This window comes from Hoplias malabaricus, chromosome 4 (assembly GCF_029633855.1).
Source record: "Hoplias malabaricus isolate fHopMal1 chromosome 4, fHopMal1.hap1, whole genome shotgun sequence".
In the NCBI taxonomy this organism is placed as follows: Eukaryota; Metazoa; Chordata; class Actinopteri; order Characiformes; family Erythrinidae; genus Hoplias; species Hoplias malabaricus.
The window spans coordinates 57,108,036-57,128,393 of record NC_089803.1 but is presented as its reverse complement, the minus strand read 5'-3'; the positions used below and the strand labels follow the sequence as shown (position 1 = coordinate 57,128,393).

At 36.8% G+C, this 20,358-nt stretch overlaps 2 protein-coding genes across 4 annotated transcripts; one reads left to right on the top strand and one right to left on the bottom strand.

Moving 5' to 3' along the window:
- The first annotated feature begins 225 nt into the window (after nt 1-225).
- On the top strand, nt 226-4,554 carry lyrm5a (LYR motif containing 5a). 3 transcript variants are annotated; one of them, XM_066667548.1, is made up of 4 exons: nt 226-356; nt 1,686-1,779; nt 2,751-2,829; nt 3,716-4,553. In XM_066667548.1, exons 3-4 carry the CDS (start codon nt 2,779-2,781, stop codon nt 3,926-3,928), a joined length of 264 nt encoding a protein of 87 aa, XP_066523645.1. In that variant the 5' UTR covers nt 226-356; nt 1,686-1,779; nt 2,751-2,778; the 3' UTR covers nt 3,929-4,553. The 3 variants fall into 3 exon arrangements, with proteins under 3 accessions (XP_066523645.1, XP_066523646.1, XP_066523647.1); XM_066667549.1 differs by lacking the exon at nt 226-356 and adding an exon at nt 404-681; XM_066667550.1 differs by lacking the exons at nt 226-356; nt 1,686-1,779 and adding an exon at nt 1,803-1,986 and having other exon boundaries at nt 3,716-4,554.
- A 238-nt stretch (nt 4,555-4,792) lies between these two features.
- Nucleotides 4,793-9,706, bottom strand: slc5a8 (solute carrier family 5 member 8). The gene is made up of 15 exons (XM_066668871.1): nt 9,347-9,706; nt 8,620-8,685; nt 8,472-8,523; nt 8,146-8,213; nt 7,163-7,317; nt 6,927-7,067; nt 6,713-6,842; nt 6,507-6,595; nt 6,278-6,387; nt 6,122-6,189; nt 5,943-6,029; nt 5,354-5,568; nt 5,170-5,273; nt 5,016-5,089; nt 4,793-4,921 (listed from the first exon to the last, which is right to left on the bottom strand). Exons 1-15 carry the CDS (start codon nt 9,704-9,706, stop codon nt 4,793-4,795), a joined length of 1,848 nt encoding a protein of 615 aa, XP_066524968.1.
- Nucleotides 9,707-20,358: the final 10,652 nt, after the last annotated feature.

Sequence of the window (20,358 nt, the reverse complement as noted above, 5' to 3'; positions counted from 1 at the left end):
TGCTTTGTGGAAAACCTCTGTTTAATTAGGGTGACCAGACGTCCACTTTTCGGGACCTAAAAATGCGTCTGGCCGGGATACCAAAACCGTTGTCTGGGATTTTGCCGTCCACAGTCTCCCCCGTCTCAATTCTTACAAAAACCCCTAATCCTTTTCTTGAAGTGTGCACATTGATGACGTATGATGGGTTTGTTTTAGGTGAGAAAAAGGGGCGCACTGGGATCAAGTGTTCAAGGGGTCGGAGCTCAAAGCAAATGGGACATACTTCGCCGCGCGCACCTTCTTGTGCTTACATCTTCGCTCCACATGAGTGTTTTACTGGAGCCTCCAACAGAAATGTGTTGAAAGTTGTTAGGGTAATTTATCACAGTCTCTTCTTCGTATTTGGAAGCGTTTCTGTGTCAAACGAGCCTTTAAAAACTGAAAGTCGTCACTTCTGTTCCTATAACTACACAAATACACGGACACACCTGACCGTTACTGACATTCTGACGAGTTAATCAAGTTACATCTGCGCAGTTTTTCTGGTTAACATTAATGAACTGGCCTATTTTCTTCTAAAGTTAAAGTCGGGACAGAGGACTGAATTATAGCTGTCACATACAGCAATTTTTATCAACCAGATCATATGAAATTTGACATAAATGTCTGGATCCTAGCGATGCTCTGATCATTTATCAGGTCTGTATTACTCCTGGTTGATCAAATGTGGTGCTTGCTTTTAGTAACGTTTAAAAAACACAGTTAAAAAGTAAACTCTCAGTCAGTTTCTGTCATGATCATGAGTTTTCTGGTGTAAACAAGTCGCTTTAATACAGGGCTTTAGTTTTGAAGTTTGGTATGAACAGAAAATAACAGGTTTCAATGATAATAAATTGTCAATAAATGACAAAAATATTATTTTATTATATTTGCTTAGGGCCAAATGTTGAATGGAAAGGAATCTGTCTTGTTAACGAGTATCTGTTTATGTATTAAATTTCAGCAGCATAGTTGCATGGTTATGGAAGAATGTGTGCTGCCAACCTGCCCCAAGTGTCCTCTTTTTTCAAAAACTCACACATGGTCACCCTAGTTTAATGCTCTGCTGGCCTTGGGTCACTCCGAACGGTCATGCTGGTTTTATATACCAAAAACAACTCATTTTATGTCATTTTCCAACCTCTTAGAATGGACTTTTGTTTGTTAGGGTGAAGAGGGATAAATTAATTGTTCTGTATTGTCTATTAATTTTTTCGCAAAAGGTCTGGAACCTATCTGAAACACTGGGTGTAAGACAGGGACACTCTAGACAGGGAACCAGTACATCTCAGGTCCCAACACTCACATATTCACTTATCTATAGACACTATTAAACACCTACCAGTATTTATTTTTTTGACTGTGAGTGGAAACCTGGGTGGTATTCCTCAAAGCCAACTGATAACACAAAACTGAGGACTGTCCAATAGGAAACTCCCTCAGCTCTGTTCTTATTGGACAGGCTTGACTTTGGGCTTTAGGTTAAGTGGCGGGATATATGTGAAATATTCACATCACAAAAAAACCCGATATCCAAATAGGGCATTTTGTATCTAAAGAGAGTATTTTACATTCAGTCATAAATGCACTACTACCTGTCTAACACTTGAGTTTATAGCATCTGAGTTTATAACTCTTCATAACCTATGGACTGTATATTACAGGCTCAGCCAGAGACTTTTCTATTGGAGTGTGGCCGAGCTCCGTTATCACGTGATTGGGAGGGACCCCCGATGTGCACTCGGGCGGCGAGAGAAGGTGAGTGTTTATGACCTGCAGAGAGAGCTCTTAGGTCGTGGAAGAATATTTCACACACAACACACAACAATTTTGTGGGTTACTGATACTGCAGGGGTAGCATTTCACTGCAGTTCATTTTCAGTCAGATTAAATAGAGCTGAGGTAAACAAGGACGGAACAAAACAAACTAAGGCGTGGGAACGAGTTAAGGATTTCACCAGCTCCGTACGTTCCTGGGATTTTGGGGAACAAATCTCAGGAAGGAAAAAGTTCCTCATAGTTATGGCTTACAGTAACTATTAATAATAATGAGAACCTATAATGTCTTAATATTATCATATAACATTATATGTTGTAACACAAACTTTACTATTGTGATTGTCATTATTGTTAATATGAGGTGCTGTCATTATCCTGAGATTGTTATATAATCATAATTATGAGTTTTTACTCATGGACACTGATAATTCACAACTCTTGCACATCTCTGTATTGCCCTCTGCCATTTACCATACTATTCGTTCATATTTTCTTTGAACAATTTCTCTAATTATTTCTGAATATATTTCTTTATTTAAATATTAATTTGATATTTTTATTTTTTACATTTTATGTACCTTTATTTATTTATTTTTTAAATATCTTCATTTTTATAGGTTTTGCCTTTTATTTGATTTCATATTTCTTTGCAGTCATCAAAGCATTTCACTGCTAGGTGTCTTATGTAGTGCTATGTATGTGACTAATAAATCTGGATTTAATTTCAAGAATTCATAAAATATTTCATAATTATGAGAATTCATGTCATTATGAGGTGCTAAGCGATCATTGTGAAATATTCTCATATTTCACTACATACTACATAGACTTACATATTCTATATACATAGACATACTGCTATATGTAGTGGAAACAGGCTTAATTTTTTACTTAGTTATGTCTTGTTTTTTTTTTTTTTTTTTTTTTTTTTTTTGTCTTACTTCATGAAGAAAACCATTAGTTTCCAGGAAAAGTGGAATGAAGATGAGCAACCCACTGAGAGGAGAAGTTGTCAGATTGTACAAAAATGTGAGAAACACTTTATTTTCATGTGTATTCAATACTGGGTTGACCTTTGCAATACAGTAGAAATTTGAAAAATCAGAAGGTTTAGATGGTAGATTTGACTGCTATAAATCTTGATGTGTTGTACTGTACTCCAAAAGACCAGACTGTTTAGGTGATTTATTTATTTTTTTATCTTTTTAAACACAGTCCTCCGACTTCCATATATATACACAGTACTGTACAAACGTTTTAGGCACCCTATATTTTTTGAGTAATAATTCTGTTATAGATATTTATTTTATGAATTCTGCATTATTGAGTAGGTACAAAAACATTTTGATTTACTTTACAAATAATAATAATAATACAAAAAAATATGTATAATATTATGTCTGTAAAGAAAGCAACTTATTAAAAAAAGAGTTCGCGTTCAATACAAAAAAAAAACATAATGAAGACTCCTGAGTTTTTTGACAATCCAGCTTCTTAAAAGAACTGTGTCAGATTGTCCAACACCATCAGTAAAACTACCATCTAATTTCTTTATTAAACTGTATCTAGGACTAATATTTATGAAAAGAAAAAAGCAAATGATCGTCACGTATAATACTGACTTTCTTTTGTTTATTGCACATTGTTGCCTTTTTCTTTCAAGTAATAAAGAATTAATTCCATATAAGTCTTCTTTACTTTCCAACATTTTTGCATGTGCCATAAATGTTTGCACAGTACTGTATATTTAATTTATTTATGTACTTTTTTGCTACTGGAATGTAAAGATTATTTGAAGAAATATAACAAAAATTCTAGAATTCTTCTTGAATAAATGTCCTAGTCCTGCTTTAATTGAATTATTAACTGATTTATCCTATTACTCATGTATTTATTACTACTTTTGATTTCAAAGCTTCTGTATCTTGGAAGGGAATACCCAAAAGGCACCGTGTACTTCAGAGAGCGCCTAAAAGCAGCTTTTATGAAGAACAAAGATGAGACAGACCCTGAGAAGATTCAAAAGCTGATTGATCGAGGGGAGTTTGTGATTAAAGAACTTGAGGCCATGTATTTCCTTAGAAAATACAGAGCCATGAAGAAGCGCTATTATGACCCAGAGCAATGATGTCCTTTTTTCTGTGCGCTTCCATGAACAAAGATGAGTGAGGAAATAAGACTCAGTTGTAACAGTAAATGGACTGTAAAAAAAAAAAATCTAAATATGAATGTTTCCCAGGTGGAATGATGCAGCTTGAATGTGCCTGTTACTGTTTGGAATGTTGTATTGTATACAGTGTGACGAGTAGTGTATGTATCTTTTGTAAAAATTGAAGTTGTCCTTTAGATCTTGTACATGTGGATTGCTAAGCCAAATAAAATATCAGTGACCGGTATAATTGATTTTTTTTTTTTATATAATGGTACCATTTTAACACACATATTCAGAACCTAAAGAAGACTCAGACTTTCTTAAATGTGTCCAAATGGTAAATTATATAACTGTGCCACCTGTCTTGTAAATAACTACCATGTACCTGTCTTTGATGTTGGGGAACAGGTAATTGGGAAATAAATGCATATTTTAGTAATTTGTCTGACTGATTGTGTGCGGCATGTGGCTTGCATACACCAAGTTTATTTTATGATCAGTAATATTTTAATTGTGAACACACATTGTATGTAATTTACAAATTATTATTTTATGAATGCCCTTTCATGACATTTTGTTATCTCCAGTCTTTTGTAAAAATGTTGTATTAAAGCTACTGCAGCAATTTTTATTATTTCAGATAATTGTTTAGACATAGTATATTTTTGTATCCTGTTATTTTCATTTCTCATATGTTTAGACACAAAAAGCAGAATTATACTTCTCTATTTATTAACATAAAATCAGACTTTATTTAGACAAAGTGGTAGATTCCATGGGTTTAATATCAGGGAGGAGTTGAGGAAAGAATCTGAGTTGCACATGGTAAACTTTAGGATTCTATGCAAGAATCTTTTGGCATTGAACCTTTGTGATCTCTAGCTCAACATCACAAAATGCTAAGTTGCTTTCACCAGATTTCTTCTCTTTCTCAACAGACAGGTCAAATTTTCCTGTATTTCCTGTGGCCTGTAACAAAAGAAATGTTATGCTTTTTTTTTTTCTGTTGAAAGGAGGATTATTGTAGGCCATCTAAGAATTCTCCTACCTTTTGCTTTAGTACCTTGTACAGCCGGTAGAATGTTATATCATCCTTCATTACTGTCAGGCCTGGTTCTAGATTTAGTGGTCCTCCCCCTGTCCGTACAAGTAAAAGAAAAAAAGTCAAAATCATTTTATACATTTGGGAAATATATATATTCTCACTGTACTCTCACCTGAGAGTAGGCTCACAATCAGCCCTATGGCTATGGCAACTAAAGTCCCCATAGGGCAGAAGTACATGAAAGAGAGGGAGTACCAATTATCTGCCAGGAATGGTCTGCAAAACACATGTTAGTTTCATGAGAAAATATCCTGGCAAAATTTACAGCCAAAGCAAATTTTTACTTAAGGGACCACCTTTCTACGGCTTTGTCTTGCTGCTCAGAGGTTAGGTGACTTGCTTGTGTAGAATACGTCCAGTTCAGTAAGCCATTTTCAGGCTTGGTTAAATTGCAGCCATAAGTTTCCAGAGCAAGGGGTCTGGTACTTTCAGGCAGAGGGTGATAGATCTGAGCTCCAATACACACCCAGAGTGATATGGCTAGACCAGTAACCAGTCCAGCCAATCCACCCTGCAAGAATGTATTAGACATCAATTTTAAACATATTTCCAAAGATGTTTATTTACATTGATGTTTCTTTCATTATGCATTCCTAATATACTTTCACAGAAACACATTTTAACACTTAATGTTGTATTGTTTATGAATCTATACATTTGCTATTATAATTGCTCTCGGACTGGAGCTTGAACACACAACCCCAGGACCCTGGAGCTGTGTAACAGCAACACTACTTATTTGCACCACCATACTGCCTGCATTATATTTATGTTCATTTCTGTTGTGTGCTTGTGTTTCTAATTTGCTCTATAAAAAAATTGGGTACTATATAAATATATCAGATTAATTCAGTGTAAAGAAAATATAATAATTATCCAACTGACCTTGGAATTGGCAGAAGGAAAAAAGATGCCTAAAGTGAAGAGGCCAAGTAGCGGTCCACTAATGGTGCCAACAATACTGATGGCTGCCTTTAAAACAAGGCATGTAGTGTTCAGCTTGGTAAGAAACTCTGAAGATGATCAAACTGATATAATAGCATTTGTTTCTCACATTGACCAACCTGTAGCAACCCTCCCATCACTGATGCAAGACCAGCCATCCCAATACACACCACCCCATAGAAAATACCTGCAATGAAATATGACAGTAGAGTAGTAGCACAATACAGTAGATTTCACATAAATGTTTTGTTATGTTGTTACAAAAATGTACTCACTCAGTCCCTTTGATGCCCAGGAGAGTTGTTTGTCTGACAATCTGAAGTATGGTCTTATCAAATCTGCAATCGTCACTGCAGCCAATGCATTCACACTGGAGGACACTGTGCTGTAACATCCACGCATGAAATTCCAAACACATGTCCAAATCAGCTTTATATATTTCCTTCCTTTAAGGATCCATGTCTCTTTTTTTGACTGAGCTGACAGAATTGCTAGATAACTGACCTCAAAGTTCCACTGTAAGCTGCCGCCACAAACAAGCCAGGAAGCCCTGGGTAATCCCTCAAAATATCGAGCACCAGGTATGGCATTAGCTTACACAACATAACACAACATATGTTTAAATGAAGGTTTGTGATTGTTAAGAGACCTTGTACATAGTAAAAAAAATGAATTTGAGAAAGTGTTGCATCAAGACCTATTTTCTTTACCTGATCTTGAGAAGACACCTTTTTTGCTGTCCAAGGATCACAGCTCTTATAAACGGAGTACAAACACAATCCACAAAACACTGAACACAAATTAATCGCCCAGAGAGATACCAAGTTCACATACAGAGACCTAGTAAGAGATAGACAGTTAATCAATAAAGCATCCATTTTGTTGCCATGGCACTTGAAGCTGAGAAGAATATTAGGGGCTCACATTTTGGCATGGAACAGGGACTTGCAGGATACATATCTCTGCACCTGAGCTTGATTAATACCATAAGCACTGGTCCAGATGAATGTACCTCCAATTAGTACGGTCCAGAATGTGTGCCGGCGTAGAGGGTTGGGATCAAAGCTAAAAAAAAAAACGTATGGACAATTACTTACATTACATCAAAGTATATAAGTTCATATAGATGCTTGTCACATCCTCCCACTCCCACAACTCACTCCCATATGTTGATTCGGCCACCCTGGGCAGAGTCGCTGAGGATTACAGATACCCCTCCTCTTATCAGCACTGACTGGATGATGACAGCCAGAAACCCAGTCAGCATGATGACCACCTGGAAAACATCCGTCCACACCACAGCCTTCAGACCACCCTACATGAGCATGGAAGCAGATTTAATGATTAAATACTATGTATTCTTTAGAGATATATTTGTGAATTTGCCCTACTTTCACAAATGCAGCAGTTTAGCCAAGACCTGTTTTCATTCATTCATTATCTGTAACCACTTATCCAATTCAGGGTTGCAGTGGGTCCAGAGCCTACCTGGAATCATTAGGTGCAAGGCGGGAATACACCCTGGAGGGGGCGCCTGTCCTTCACAGGGCAACACAGACACACACACACATTCACACCTACGGACACTTTTGAGTCACCAATCCACCTACCAACGTGTGTTTTTGGACTGTGGGAGGAAACCTACGCGGACACGGGGAGAACACACCAACTCGTCACAGACAGTCACCTGGTGCAGGAATCGAACCCACAACATCCAGGTCCCTGGAGCTGTGTGACTGCGATACTACCTGCTGCGCCACCGTGCCGCCCAAGACCTGTTTTATTTGCAAAAATAATCTTACGTTACGTTAATAATCTACGGATGTCCGGTGTAAAAGATTTAATTTGCAGAAAGGTTCATCAAGAACTGTTAATGAAGCATTGATGATTTAAGGTGTCGTGGTAGCACAACAATAAATCTCACTGCCACAAAGCATGAGGGCCCTGGGCCCTGGTTTCAAACCTTGCCCCATGGACCTGACACTGAGGAGTTTGCTGTATTTTCCCCATGTCTGCATTGGTTTCCTCCATGTACTTCAATTTCATCCCACAGTCCAAACAACATTTGTTATTTTTCAGAAACTGAGGAAACATTGGCTGCTTTCTAATAACAAATCCCTTCCTCTGTTTCAGTTGGACTTACCAAGGTGCAGTAGAAGGTACACACTACACCAGTTGAGATCACAGCTCCCCAGAGATCTATTCCAGTGACTAAGGCATGAACAAAGAGGAGACAAGTTCACTTGACCTGAGTTAAACTGTAAACTTTCAAGTGTACCATTCTGCAGCATACGATGTCATGCTCTGATTCTCCAGCACAATTTGGAGACTTCTAAATGTTAAACTCCCTAAGCTATTAAAGAGGACAGTTTCATTCTGTTTGCTTGGACATTTGTGAAAATGCTACACAGATATGAACACTGAATATAAGTACATAAATTCTTGCATTAGACGAGTTCTCATATATACCTTGGTTTAAAGCCAAAGCTGGGGCATAGATCACCACTCCAGTGTACAGTAACTGAGAAATGAGAAGAAAAAAACATTTCTGAAATAAAAAGCATAAATATAAAATAACTGCTGGTGAACAGAAACCACTTCCAGTGAGAGTGCTTACTGTTTGAATGATAAAGAGCACTGTCCCAAACAGCCGAGTTGCTTTGTTGAACCGCATCTCCAAGTACTGTAGGAGAACATACATAATATTTCAAAATTTGACATAATGTCAAAGGACAGCACATAGAGGACTCCTAAAGATATTTCTAATGAGAGTAAATACTGTATAAGATTATCCAGGAAGGAGAAATCAAGGAGTTTACAAAAACTAAAAAGAAGACTCTACCGATATGAACAGAAATGGGAATACTAACAACCATGTTAAAACCTGGCAGAGCAGCAAAACTGCCCGAGCCAATGTTTCTGTTCAACCTTCCACTGTGAGAAGATAGCTCAGCAATATTAGTCTGAAAGGCTTACTCTTTCTGAAAATTGAAAGCTGCTGGTAGGATATGACACATGGACACATACTGAAATACATTTAGTTACTGAGATTTTGCTGAATTTTTCTGGTAAATATTTTGCTTTATTTTTTAAATCGAATTAAATAAATCTGATCTTTGACTTGCAGAAAATGTCACTTTAATCATACTCCTCTGTAGTGAGAATTACTCTCCACCACTAAAACCAATGATACATGAAAATACATTCACTTAGAGATATTACCTTCTCTGGAGAGTCAACTACACAAAATAATAATGCAGTGTGCATCATGTTTGAAAAAAAAAAATACAGAATGGCATTTTTGCACATTTGAATCAGGGTAATCAGTGAAGGAAATGTCTTACCTCATAGGTGCTGGTTATTCCCAGTCTATAGAAGATTGGCAGAAAGAGCTCTGAGCTGACTCCCACCATCAGGATGAATGAAAGGCAGGTGAGGACGAAACTGGCCCCATAGCAGTACACTTCCACTGGGGTGCCCAGCACTACGATGGCTGACATAAAGCTTGCTGTCAAACTCAGAGCTATGGGAACTGCCGTCATGCTCCGGCCCCCAACCAGAAAATCCCTTGGGCTGTGCTGACCGCCCTGGGCGAAGGCATAATAGACACCAATAGCTGCTGAGATGACCAGCATCAGAATGAATACCACATAGTCCCATGCAGTGAAGGATGCCGCAGATGCTGTTTCTTGTAGGTTCTCCATTGAAATATTTTTGCTAATTTAAAAAATGTTTAAATGATCTCAAAGGATATTCTGGAGATTCTTGAAACTTTGCATGAAGCACTGAAAATAATGACCCTTTATTCAGCTGAAACCATTGCCATGTAAGAGGAGCCAGTGAAAAACTCAGGACCTTGAGTTTTTCAAGAGGACCTTGCTCAACTGAGAGTAAAAAAAATGTGGCCCCTGACAGGTAACACCCATCTTCAGACCAAGAGCTCAAATCATTGTTTGCTTGTGCTATCAGACCTCCCTTTACTTGACTTAGTATTTTCCATTCCATTCATATCTCAAGCTTTTACATAGAAAGCAATCTGCATTTCTTACAACAATTTGGCATAGATTATAAAAGTATTGCTTAACCATCCTAGAGTACCTTGCTTTTTACTTCAGTTCAGGACACTGCTCATAGTTACAATTTATCCTTTTCCTCCTGAAAATATTCAGTTTGAAATAAAATCTTGCTCATATTATTCTCCATAAAATTTTTATAATAACACTGGATGATAAGGTTACATACAGAAAACAAATCAGATTAAAATAAACACATCTTGTGCAGACCATATCCACAAATACCTGCTTAAAACTGTACCTTTAGAAAACCAAAGTTTGTCAGAATGCATCATGTGAGGGGCATGGTGGCACAACAAGTAGTGTTGCTGGCACACATCTCCAGGGTGCTGGGGTTGTGGGTTCGAGCCCCACTCCAGGTGACTGTCTGTGAGGAGTTCTCCCTTGGTCCAAAATCACACATTGGTATGTGGATTGGCAACTCAAAAAAAGTGTCCGTATGTGTGAGAATATGAGTGAATGTGTGAGTGTCCCTTACAAAAAATTACTGCAGTTTTCTGTGAAAATACTGCATAATCCATCAAGGAAAAACACAAAAACTTTAAATTGCAGTAAAATGCAGTTTTTTTTGGACACAAAAAAACTGCAGGTTTATACAATACTACGATTGTTGCAGGCTTTATGCAGTTCAAATACAATAATGCAGTACAACTGCAATACAAATAAAGTTAATTTTCATTTGATCATTTGCAGTAATGTAAATGAGATACAATAACTGCATTATTCACAAAAAACTGACACTATATTTATGAGCTGCATGAAAATATTTAATACATGGTAAAGACAATGTTACAACCAATGAAATTTATTGTCACAGTTCGTTTACAAGTTATGTGATATTTTGTATATCACATTTTATATATAAGATAATGTTAAATTATGTGATCATGAATTGAAAAAAATAAGTCCATCTAAGAGGATGGAATTTGTACAACGCACTCTTTTTTTCCAAAGTTTGTCTTCATTGTTCAGCTTTGTATGGATGACTGCCTTGATCTGGGATGCTGAAACATTAAACTTCTGCTGGATGTGGTCTGCATCAAACAAAAAAGTCATCTTACATTTTATTTTGAATTATAAACGCATACTTATTTTGAATTATTATTTATGTCCAGTTCCATTGATTATTCCCCTCCTCCACCCCAGCCTGACTCCCATGCTACCAAATGCTTCCACTAATATATGCGGAGTTGCCAAACTCCTGTTCACAGAATAGCAGTGGTAAACTGTAAACCATGAGAAAGCCATTCTTTAAAATGTACTGCACATTAGTTAAGAGGTTACATTAAAAATGACAAAAAATGCAGTTCTTAAACTAACTTGCTCAACATAATTAAACAGGGATTATAAAATATCACATGATTTTCAAATGCATTTTGTTTATCCCTCTGATAGAAAGAATACTAAGCAAAAAAAGTCATTTTCTTGACCTTTTTGATTATTATTATTGACAATATTTTTACCTAATGAGTCAGTTTGTAACAGGAGGATAAAAAGCCCCCCCACCCCCCAAACAAGACATTCATACAAAAGGCACATCAACAAACAGCTACAAACAACAAAAATTAGCTATGAAATTGCTATATTAATTTGCATGGATGTTCTTAGTAGATAACCCATTACACTGGCATGCCCAGTATTTTTCAAAATTCCTTTTGTTCTGTAAGTTACAGATATTATATAAATATAAATGGTAGCTGCTGTGCTCAAATGATAAACAATTTTTAAAAGTGAAAATACTTGTGTTTTTTCAATAGCTTTGATTTACTTGTTGCTATGTTGACATTGAGACCATATTAAACCAATAATTAATACCAATAATTAATAACTTCCCATGAGAAAATCTGAACGCTCTGATATACACATCTGAAAATATGGTATCTGAAACATCTTGGCAGAACTGAATTAGAAGTTACCTATTAGAATCGACAATTTGTTGGCTAGCAGGGCCTCCTTGGTGGTCTCACTCATAGAATTGGTTGCCTTACGGCCATTTAGAGAATGTGTGGCCAGGATTTCTCTACCAAAGGTCACAAGAAGCAGCTCACTTGTAAATTTCTTGTAGTCTCCACAGTTGATCTGGCTATAGAGAGTTTTTTTGATGTTTACATCTTGCCCCAAGCAGATATAATCCATTTCCTGATGGTAAATAAAACATATATTAAAATTAAACAAATCAAATGAGGGGAAAACACCTTGTATGCTGTAAATGAACCATTAATGGCCATCCCCAAAAAAACATACATATGAGTGCCCACACACAAACACACACACAGCCATTGTAGTGTGTGATGTACTTGGTTACAACAATATGGAGTGCTCAATAAGTGAAAAGTTCTAAAAATTAAGATTATACCTTACCGGTCCACATCCTTCAGTTGTGCTGTCTTTACGTTTTTGGCCAGCAGAAGTATTGTGGACTGAAGAATTACAGGGTCTGGAATTATTTAATTGCTTGTCAGACGTCTGTTGTCCATCACTTAGCAAAGACTTTATGTCCCCCACTGCACCTTTGAGCTCCTGTATAACACTGTGAATTTCTAACAGAAAGCAGAATGATATACAAGTTAGTTATGTCAATAGGTCCAACAAAGTGCTCTGCTGTTGGGTTCATCACAACCATATTACAACCGTGTTTCCAAAAATGCTGGGACACTATGCAAAATGTAAATGAAACCAGAATGTAATGTTGTTCAAATTCTGTTGAAACTGAGGTTCTATTTTGTCTTGGAAGAGTTAATATACATTTATGAATCTGATGCCAGCATCACTTTTAAAATGATGGGATAGGAGAAACAAAAAACTAGTAACGTTTTTTAAATTGTTTAATGCTTAGAAAACACCTGGTGGAACATCTCACAACTAATAATGTTAAATGGCAACAGGTCAGTAAAATGACTAGGTATAAAATGATTAAAAAAAGGACCATCCTAGAAAGGCCCAATTCACTATATAGTGAACTATGTGCACTTAAACAATTCCCCACTACTGGGCTCCCCACTACTGCTGCAGAGTGTAATTCATTTTTACAGCTCTGTCCTGAAATCAAGAGGGGATGCTGATTTCTTACCCTCCTCCAAAAAGTTAAATAGTGCAGTTTCTGCATTGCTGAGACAGGTGTAGCAATGACATATGGTCTATTCTCCCTATTACAGGTCAATGAAGAATTACAATGCTTTTGAAGCTGAAATTTTAATGTAAAAATAGTATGTAGTGTTACTATACGGCTATTTTGTGTTGTATAGAAAGTAAATTAAATCCATTTGAGTATGGTTTATCCATGAAACAAATAACACCATCGTATGTTAAAATAGTATGAGATACTTCTAAGCAGCCTGAAAATAAAACAGGCCTTCTCAACTAAATTACCTTTCCACTCTCTCAGTTCCTTCTCTGCTTTGATTCTAAACCTCCTCTCATATTTGAAGTCTTCTTTTAGATCTTGAATCTCAGTTTTAAATTTCTCTATCTCCTTCATCAAGTTGTCATCTGCTGATCTCAGTGCCTGGTGCATATTAACACATGGGAATATGAGCTGGATGGCCTTAATCAACTATAATAAAAGAACAGGGGGTAAAAATATCTGACCATTGACTACTCACCGTATTTTCAGAGCAGCTTTTATTTTTACAGCAGCCATTATGTTTTCATGAATGGCATTTTTGTTTTGCTTTTTCTTCTTTGCGCTAACTGGAATGTCTTCCTGTATAAAAGAATTTAGAAGAAAATACCAACAATCCAATAACAAAATATCAAGATTTAATTGCAGCTACAACACTTGTTGTTGATTCACATCATGTCTGAACCATGACCATATATTTTTGAGTGCTATATTCATGAAGCTCTGTATGACAGAATATGTACAGAACATGGATGAAACGACAGAATAACATTGTTAGCATTTTATTTTATTTCTCATTAAAGCAATATTACATTATACTGCAATATTTTATATTTCAATTATGAATGAGTATGATAAATATATAAGTTATAGCAGCTAGATATCGCAGAAAACACATAAAACCGCAGAGGAAATGCTATCATAGTGTTATTCTGTGTAAATATATTTAACGTATGCATTATGCGCAGTCCTGTCATTCTTTCTACTATTTAACTACGCTGAATTACATACGTTGTCACGTATCAGATATCACGATATGTGTCACTAAATACACTTACCACCAGTGACGTCACCCCAAGCTCCGTCGCTGGCCGTTTAGATTTTTCCCTCTTTCCCTTGCCCAAATCCTCCTTTGGAGCAAATAGGGGTATGTCGCTGTAGAAAAACAAATGTCACAGTAAAAGAGTAAGCTAGCAATAACACTAGTTATTATATGGTCGTCGCAGCTAGGCTAATAACAACAACGCCAGCTTTCAAAATTTACGATTAGCTAGTGCTAGTGTTAGCGTTGACTGTAGTGCGGTCACCGTACATATGTAAATAATAATTACAATATGCTCATACACTACGTGTTAGGACCATAAATAAAAAGTGGTAAGTAAAAAAATAAACGGATTAAACTTACCGCTAAACTGAATAACTCGACACGGCCAGCGTTCACTTTCAGATGAGGGAGATTTTTTCCACAAAACGTACACTTCTTCTCGTTTGTCCCGTAGATGAAGTGCCTCCTGCTTGAGTTTGGACATGTCCGGATGATTCAGTTCTGATATTTCACAGATGTGTTGTCTGTGAAAAAGTCCACTAAAGCGTACTTGACTTCCATGTTGAACGATCCGTCGTCCTCTTCGTTCAGTAGATCGCTAACGTACTTTATCAGAATGTCCGTTACAGTACTGGGTCGCGCGGCTTGATTTAAATGTTTCGCGGGCCTCCTTTAATTTAAATTTGCGTCACTACTTCTCTTATTAGTTACCGCTACTCTGTGGCAGACAGGATCCCTCGACCGCGAAAGAAATATAAATTATTTCTGGAGGATGACGACACTCCTGAAAGAAAAAATCCCCCCAGAAGAAGAAAACAGTACAAAGTATATCTTGAAGATGACTCCGAAGACTTCTTGTCATTTTCTACCATTTCATTTTTAATGAATTACTGCTTGGTCACATACATTTCATATAAGATATCCTGAGAACAGAAACATTTCTAAAGTTTGAAGAAGGTCTACAAATGAGGTATATTTTCAATAGCGGTTTTTAGTATACCTATACTCAGAGCTGTTTGCTAGCACATCTGTTTCTCTCAGTGCAGCTTAGAAATCAGGAGCTTGTAGTTCATACAAGATGCCAGTTATAGAAACGCTGTATGTATGCAATTTATTTTGACATCACCATCATTTAATACTTAAAAGAGGGAAATGTTTAATCTTTTGTGTAAAGGCAGGCCATGTGCTAGTTTACTGAAGTGTGAGCAGTTACTTCTCTAATTTAATAAGTGGCAATAAGCAAATGATGCACAAATAAAATTATATTTAAAATTAAAATAAAATTTGAATTCATATCACAGTTTACACTTCCAGAATACAAGTTTTTCAATACTTCACATCCATTGTATGTTTAAAAACAAAAATAACCTGTTTGTCATAACACTCTTCAACATGTTCCCCAAAGGCACAGATAGAAGACAGGGGAGGATCTTACTTTGAAGATGAAAGCCCACAATGTTCAAGTGTCGAAGAGGTAAATATCAGAAATAACCAGAAATTAAATTTTTAAATATGGATTAATGCCCATGTGTTAACATTAACATTATTAATCATTTACTTCTTGATCACAAACAAATTTCATGTAAGATAAACTGAAAAACACTCTTCTTCATCGCTAAAGTTTGCAGTGGGGGAAGGAGAAATCCTACTAACAATGAGGTATATTCTTAGTAGTTTTATTCACTTTTTAACCTTTGTTAAACTAAGCACATAAAAATTGTGCATTAAAATTTGCAGACAAATGCCATATTTTATTGTATAATGTGAAGAGGATGTTAAGGTATTTTCAGTTAGGAAATAAACAATACATGTAAATTCACAAGGGGTGTTCAAGCTTTTGCTCAAGATTTTGCATATCCGTTACTTATATTATATATAGATATACTTACACTACCCCCTGGAGGTTGTGGGTTCGATTCCCGCTCCGGGTGACTGTCTGTGAGGAGTTGGTGTGTTCTCCCCGTGTCCGCGTGGGTTTCCTCCGGGTGCTCCGGTTTCCTCCCACAGTCCAAAAACACACGTTGCAGGTGGATTGGCGACTCCAAAGTGTCCGTAGGTGTGAGTGAATGTGTGTGTGTCTGTGTTGCCCTGTGAAGGACTGGCGTCCCCTCCAGGGTGTATTCCCGCCTTGCGCCCAATGATTCCAGGTAGGCTCTGGACCCCCCGCGACCCTAAATTGGATAAGCGGTTACAGATAATGGATGGACTAGGTAGTATTTATATCTTAAAATTACAGCTACAAAATCAGGGAGAATGGAGCCTCTGTTTTTGCTACTCTGGGATCAGCACAGCAGAAACTGCATTATATAAATTTTGGAGGAAGGTATGAAACCACCCCTGTCCCTCACCTCCTCCCTCTTGATTTCAGGACAGCGATGTAAATTTGAATTACACCCTGCAACTGTAGGTTAAGCCCTGGAGCAAAAATACCAAATCTTACTTGGTGTTCCTTTAAATTTCCTTTGTAAATGCAGTCCACATGCCAGCTTTCTTAAATGTCAGGTTACCTGTTTTCAATATTTAATTTCAATACACTTCCATTGTATGTTTCAAAACAAAAATAACCTGTTTGTTATAACACTCTTTTTAACATTTTCCCCAAAGGCACAGATAGAAGACAGGGGAGGATCTTACTTTGAAGATGAAAGCCCACAATATTCAAGCGACGAAGAGGTAAATATCAGTTTATCAAGCAGAACTGTGCAAGAACAGGGATGCTCACAATTGTTACATGAAAAGATAGATTAATGTCCATGTGTTAATTCACTCATTATCTGTAACCGCTTATCCAGTTTAGGGTCACGGTGGGTCCAGAGCCTACCTGGAATCATTGGGCGCAAGGCAGGAACACACCCTGAAGCGGGCGCCAGTCCTTCACAGGGAAACACAGACACACACACATTCACACCTATGGACACTTTTGAGTCGCCAATCCACCTACCAACGTGTGTTTTTGGACTGTGGGAGCTGTGTGACTGCGACACTACCTGCTGAACCACTGTGCTGCCCCTATGTGTTAATGAGAGGACAAAAAAGTACTATAGACACCAGTTCATGAAAATAGATTTGCCACACCTACAAGAAAGTATGGTGCAGTCATCCTAAAATGCGCTCATGTAGTAAATTCAGAAACAGAAGAATTGAAGATTGTGATTGTTATTTTTTTCTCATTACAGAATTACAGTTCAAACATTACTGAAGATGGAATGATCATGACTACATCTTTTATCCCTGATGGTGACAAGCCTCTGTATCCTGGAGCAAAGCTCACAAAAGGAGAAAGTCTGACTGTACTGCTGGGCTATATGTTGCGACACCATGTGACTAAAGCAGGGTGTCAGGATTTACCTACTTTGCTTAAGATGCTTCTCCCTGACAGCAGTTTACCATACACTAGTTACCTGTTTAATCGTGCCTTTGACATAACTAGCTGGCAAATGCATCATTACTGTCTAAATCCTGTCTGTGGTGCATACATTGGTGTACTGGATGTTGACAGTGTACTTTGTTCAGTGTGTAATAGTGAATGTAAAGTCTCAGAGCCCATAAACAAGGGTTGGTATATCATGTACACTTCTCTGAGTGATGAGATCAAGAATCTGTTTGAGAATCACAACCTCAAAGACAACTTAACACAGAGAACTAATTCAGACTGTATCAAAGACATCAGTGATGGAACACTATATAGGAAAATATCCATGCTTAAAAATGATAGTAATATATCTTTAACATGGAACCCAGATGGTGTTCCAGTGTTTAATTCATCAAATTATTCTATGTGGCCCATTCAGTGTACCATAAATGAAGTAGACATTCATGACAGGAAAAACTTTGTGCTGGTGCCAGCACTTTGGTTTGGACAGAGCAAGCCAAAAATGGAAACCTTTCTGAAGCCATTTATTGAGGAGTGCAGGGTTTTAGAAACTGAAGGTCTGCTGTGGTACAATATGACAACAAAGAGACAAGAACATTCCAAAGTTGCTACACTCCTATGTACAGTCGACTCAGTTGCAAGGGCTCCTGTGCAAAATCTGAACCAATTCAATGGTGATCATGGCTGTAATTTCTGCACTCATTGTGGAGAGAGGGTGGAAAAAGGCGACGGGTACGCAAGGGTCTATCCACTCTCTTTACCTATTCCTAATTTAAGAACACATGATGGCATGTTCCAAGATGCTGAACTAGCCACTATAAATAACCCAGTCAATGGAGTTAAAGGTCCAAGTCTTTTGACAACTTTACTGAGTTTTGACATGGCTGAAAGTTTTGTCCCAGACTACTTACATTGTGTTCTTCTTGGTGTAGTTCGTCAAATAACTGGCCTGTGGTTTGATAACAAAGTGGCAGCAATAAATGTCAAAATCCCAAGTGTAAGCAAAGAAATAGATACTCGCTTAAAATCAGTACGTCCTCCTTGTGAAATAACCAGACTGCCTCGATCTGTCAGGGAAGGACGAACATGGAAAAGGAGTGAGTGGAGAACTTTTCTTTTAATTTCTCCATTTATTCTTGCTGGATTGATTCCAAACGTGTATTTCAAACACTGGATGCTACTTGTCTATGCTATTTACTTGTTAACTAGCTCAAACATTCCACATGTGAATATTGACAAGGCTCATATGGCTCTTTGTGAGTTTGTACTTCTTGTAGAAAATTTGTATGGTAGAGAAGAAGTCTCTTATAATATTCATCTTCTCACCCACCTTGCTGAGAGTGTTAGGAGGCATGGCCCTTTGTCTTTGACATCAACATTTGTATTTGAAGGACACAATGGTAGATTGCTGAAACTTTTCAATGGCACACAGCATGTGCCCTTGCAGATAACTCAAGCTCTGACAAGACTGAAAGTGCTCAAAACATTATTAAAAGTTTACACTCCAGAATGTTCAATAGCAAATGAATTTGTTAATACAGTACTCCGTGGCTAATCATTTCGTAAAAAGATAGAACAAGTCAATGAGTACAAATATTTTGGTCCAGGTCAGATGAAAGATCTGCCATTGTCTCTTGAAATCACACTGCAGACCACTGGGATTTCTATTGTGCGAAAACAAGCAAAATGCTTCAAGAGATGCATTTTTGATGGGACTTTGTACTCCACTTCCCAGTATGATTCAAAATACTCAAGATGTAATTCACTGGTGACAGTTGGGCAAAAAGTTGCAAGAATTGAACAGATAATTATTGTTGAGACCCAGTCTGTGCAAGATCAACCAGTCTTACTTGTAAACTATGCACAAAGCCAGCCTTTTCTTAAAAGACAGACAGAGTATGTGTGCTGTCTGGTTATTTTACCTTTACCAAACCATTTGTATGTTGTTCAACAAGTGTACATTTAACATTGCTTGAACTTTTCAAATATTTTACCCTGTATTTATAAATGGTTTTTATCAATAGTGTAATACAATAACTTTGTAGTAAGTAAATACTTTTGATTAAGTGATCAAATAATCAAAAAATAAAAATGTAATTGGCCACCATGCCGCCCAGAGGGCGATTAACATAGTTAATTTACTAAAATCTTTCAATATTTCAAGTCATTGATTAAAATAATTAAAAGTCTCTGTTCATCAAACTTTTAGATTTAGAAAATATTGATTTATTAATTTATTTAAAATAATGTCTATGCTTTTCATTTATTAGTATATGCAATCGGTCCATTGTCTTTTACACCACTGCAGCACATGTTGATGCCCCTCCCAGGTTGACAGGTACTATATAAATATAATATGATATATAAATTATATATAAATAAATATAATATAAATCCTCACCCTCCATTTTTAAAACAAGGAAAGGGCTGATATTTAGAACAATGCTCATTTAAATATTTAGATGTCAGCAACAAAATCACCCCTGTTTGATTAAATGCTGGAAAGAGATGGATTATAAAAAATTAATTATAACTTTGTTGACTTTTTGGTATAAAAAAAAAAACACAAAGTAGACCTCAGAGGAGTAAAACAAACAAACACAAACAAACAAACAGTAGTTATACTTACACTAATTTAAATATGTACTTTTATTTTGAAAATTATAAACGGCACATAAACATCGTCGTTTTATTAACAGCAAATAAAGTATATATAATATATTTAGCTCAGTATATATCTAAAA

Coding starts and splice junctions, on each gene's coding strand:
- lyrm5a (XM_066667550.1), top strand. CDS start 2,779: ATGAAGATGAGCAACCCACTGAGAGGAGAAGTTGTCAGATTGTACAAA. Junction 2,830..3,715: donor TTGTCAGATTGTACAAAAAT/GTGAGAAACACT, acceptor TTGATTTCAAAG/CTTCTGTATCTTGGAAGGGA.
- slc5a8 (XM_066668871.1), bottom strand. CDS start 9,706: ATGGAGAACCTACAAGAAACAGCATCTGCGGCATCCTTCACTGCATGG. Junction 6,843..6,926: donor TCCCTGTTCCATGCCAAAAT/GTGAGCCCCTAA, acceptor ATCTCTTACTAG/GTCTCTGTATGTGAACTTGG. Junction 6,030..6,121: donor TGATGGGAGGGTTGCTACAG/GTTGGTCAATGT, acceptor CTTGTTTTAAAG/GCAGCCATCAGTATTGTTGG.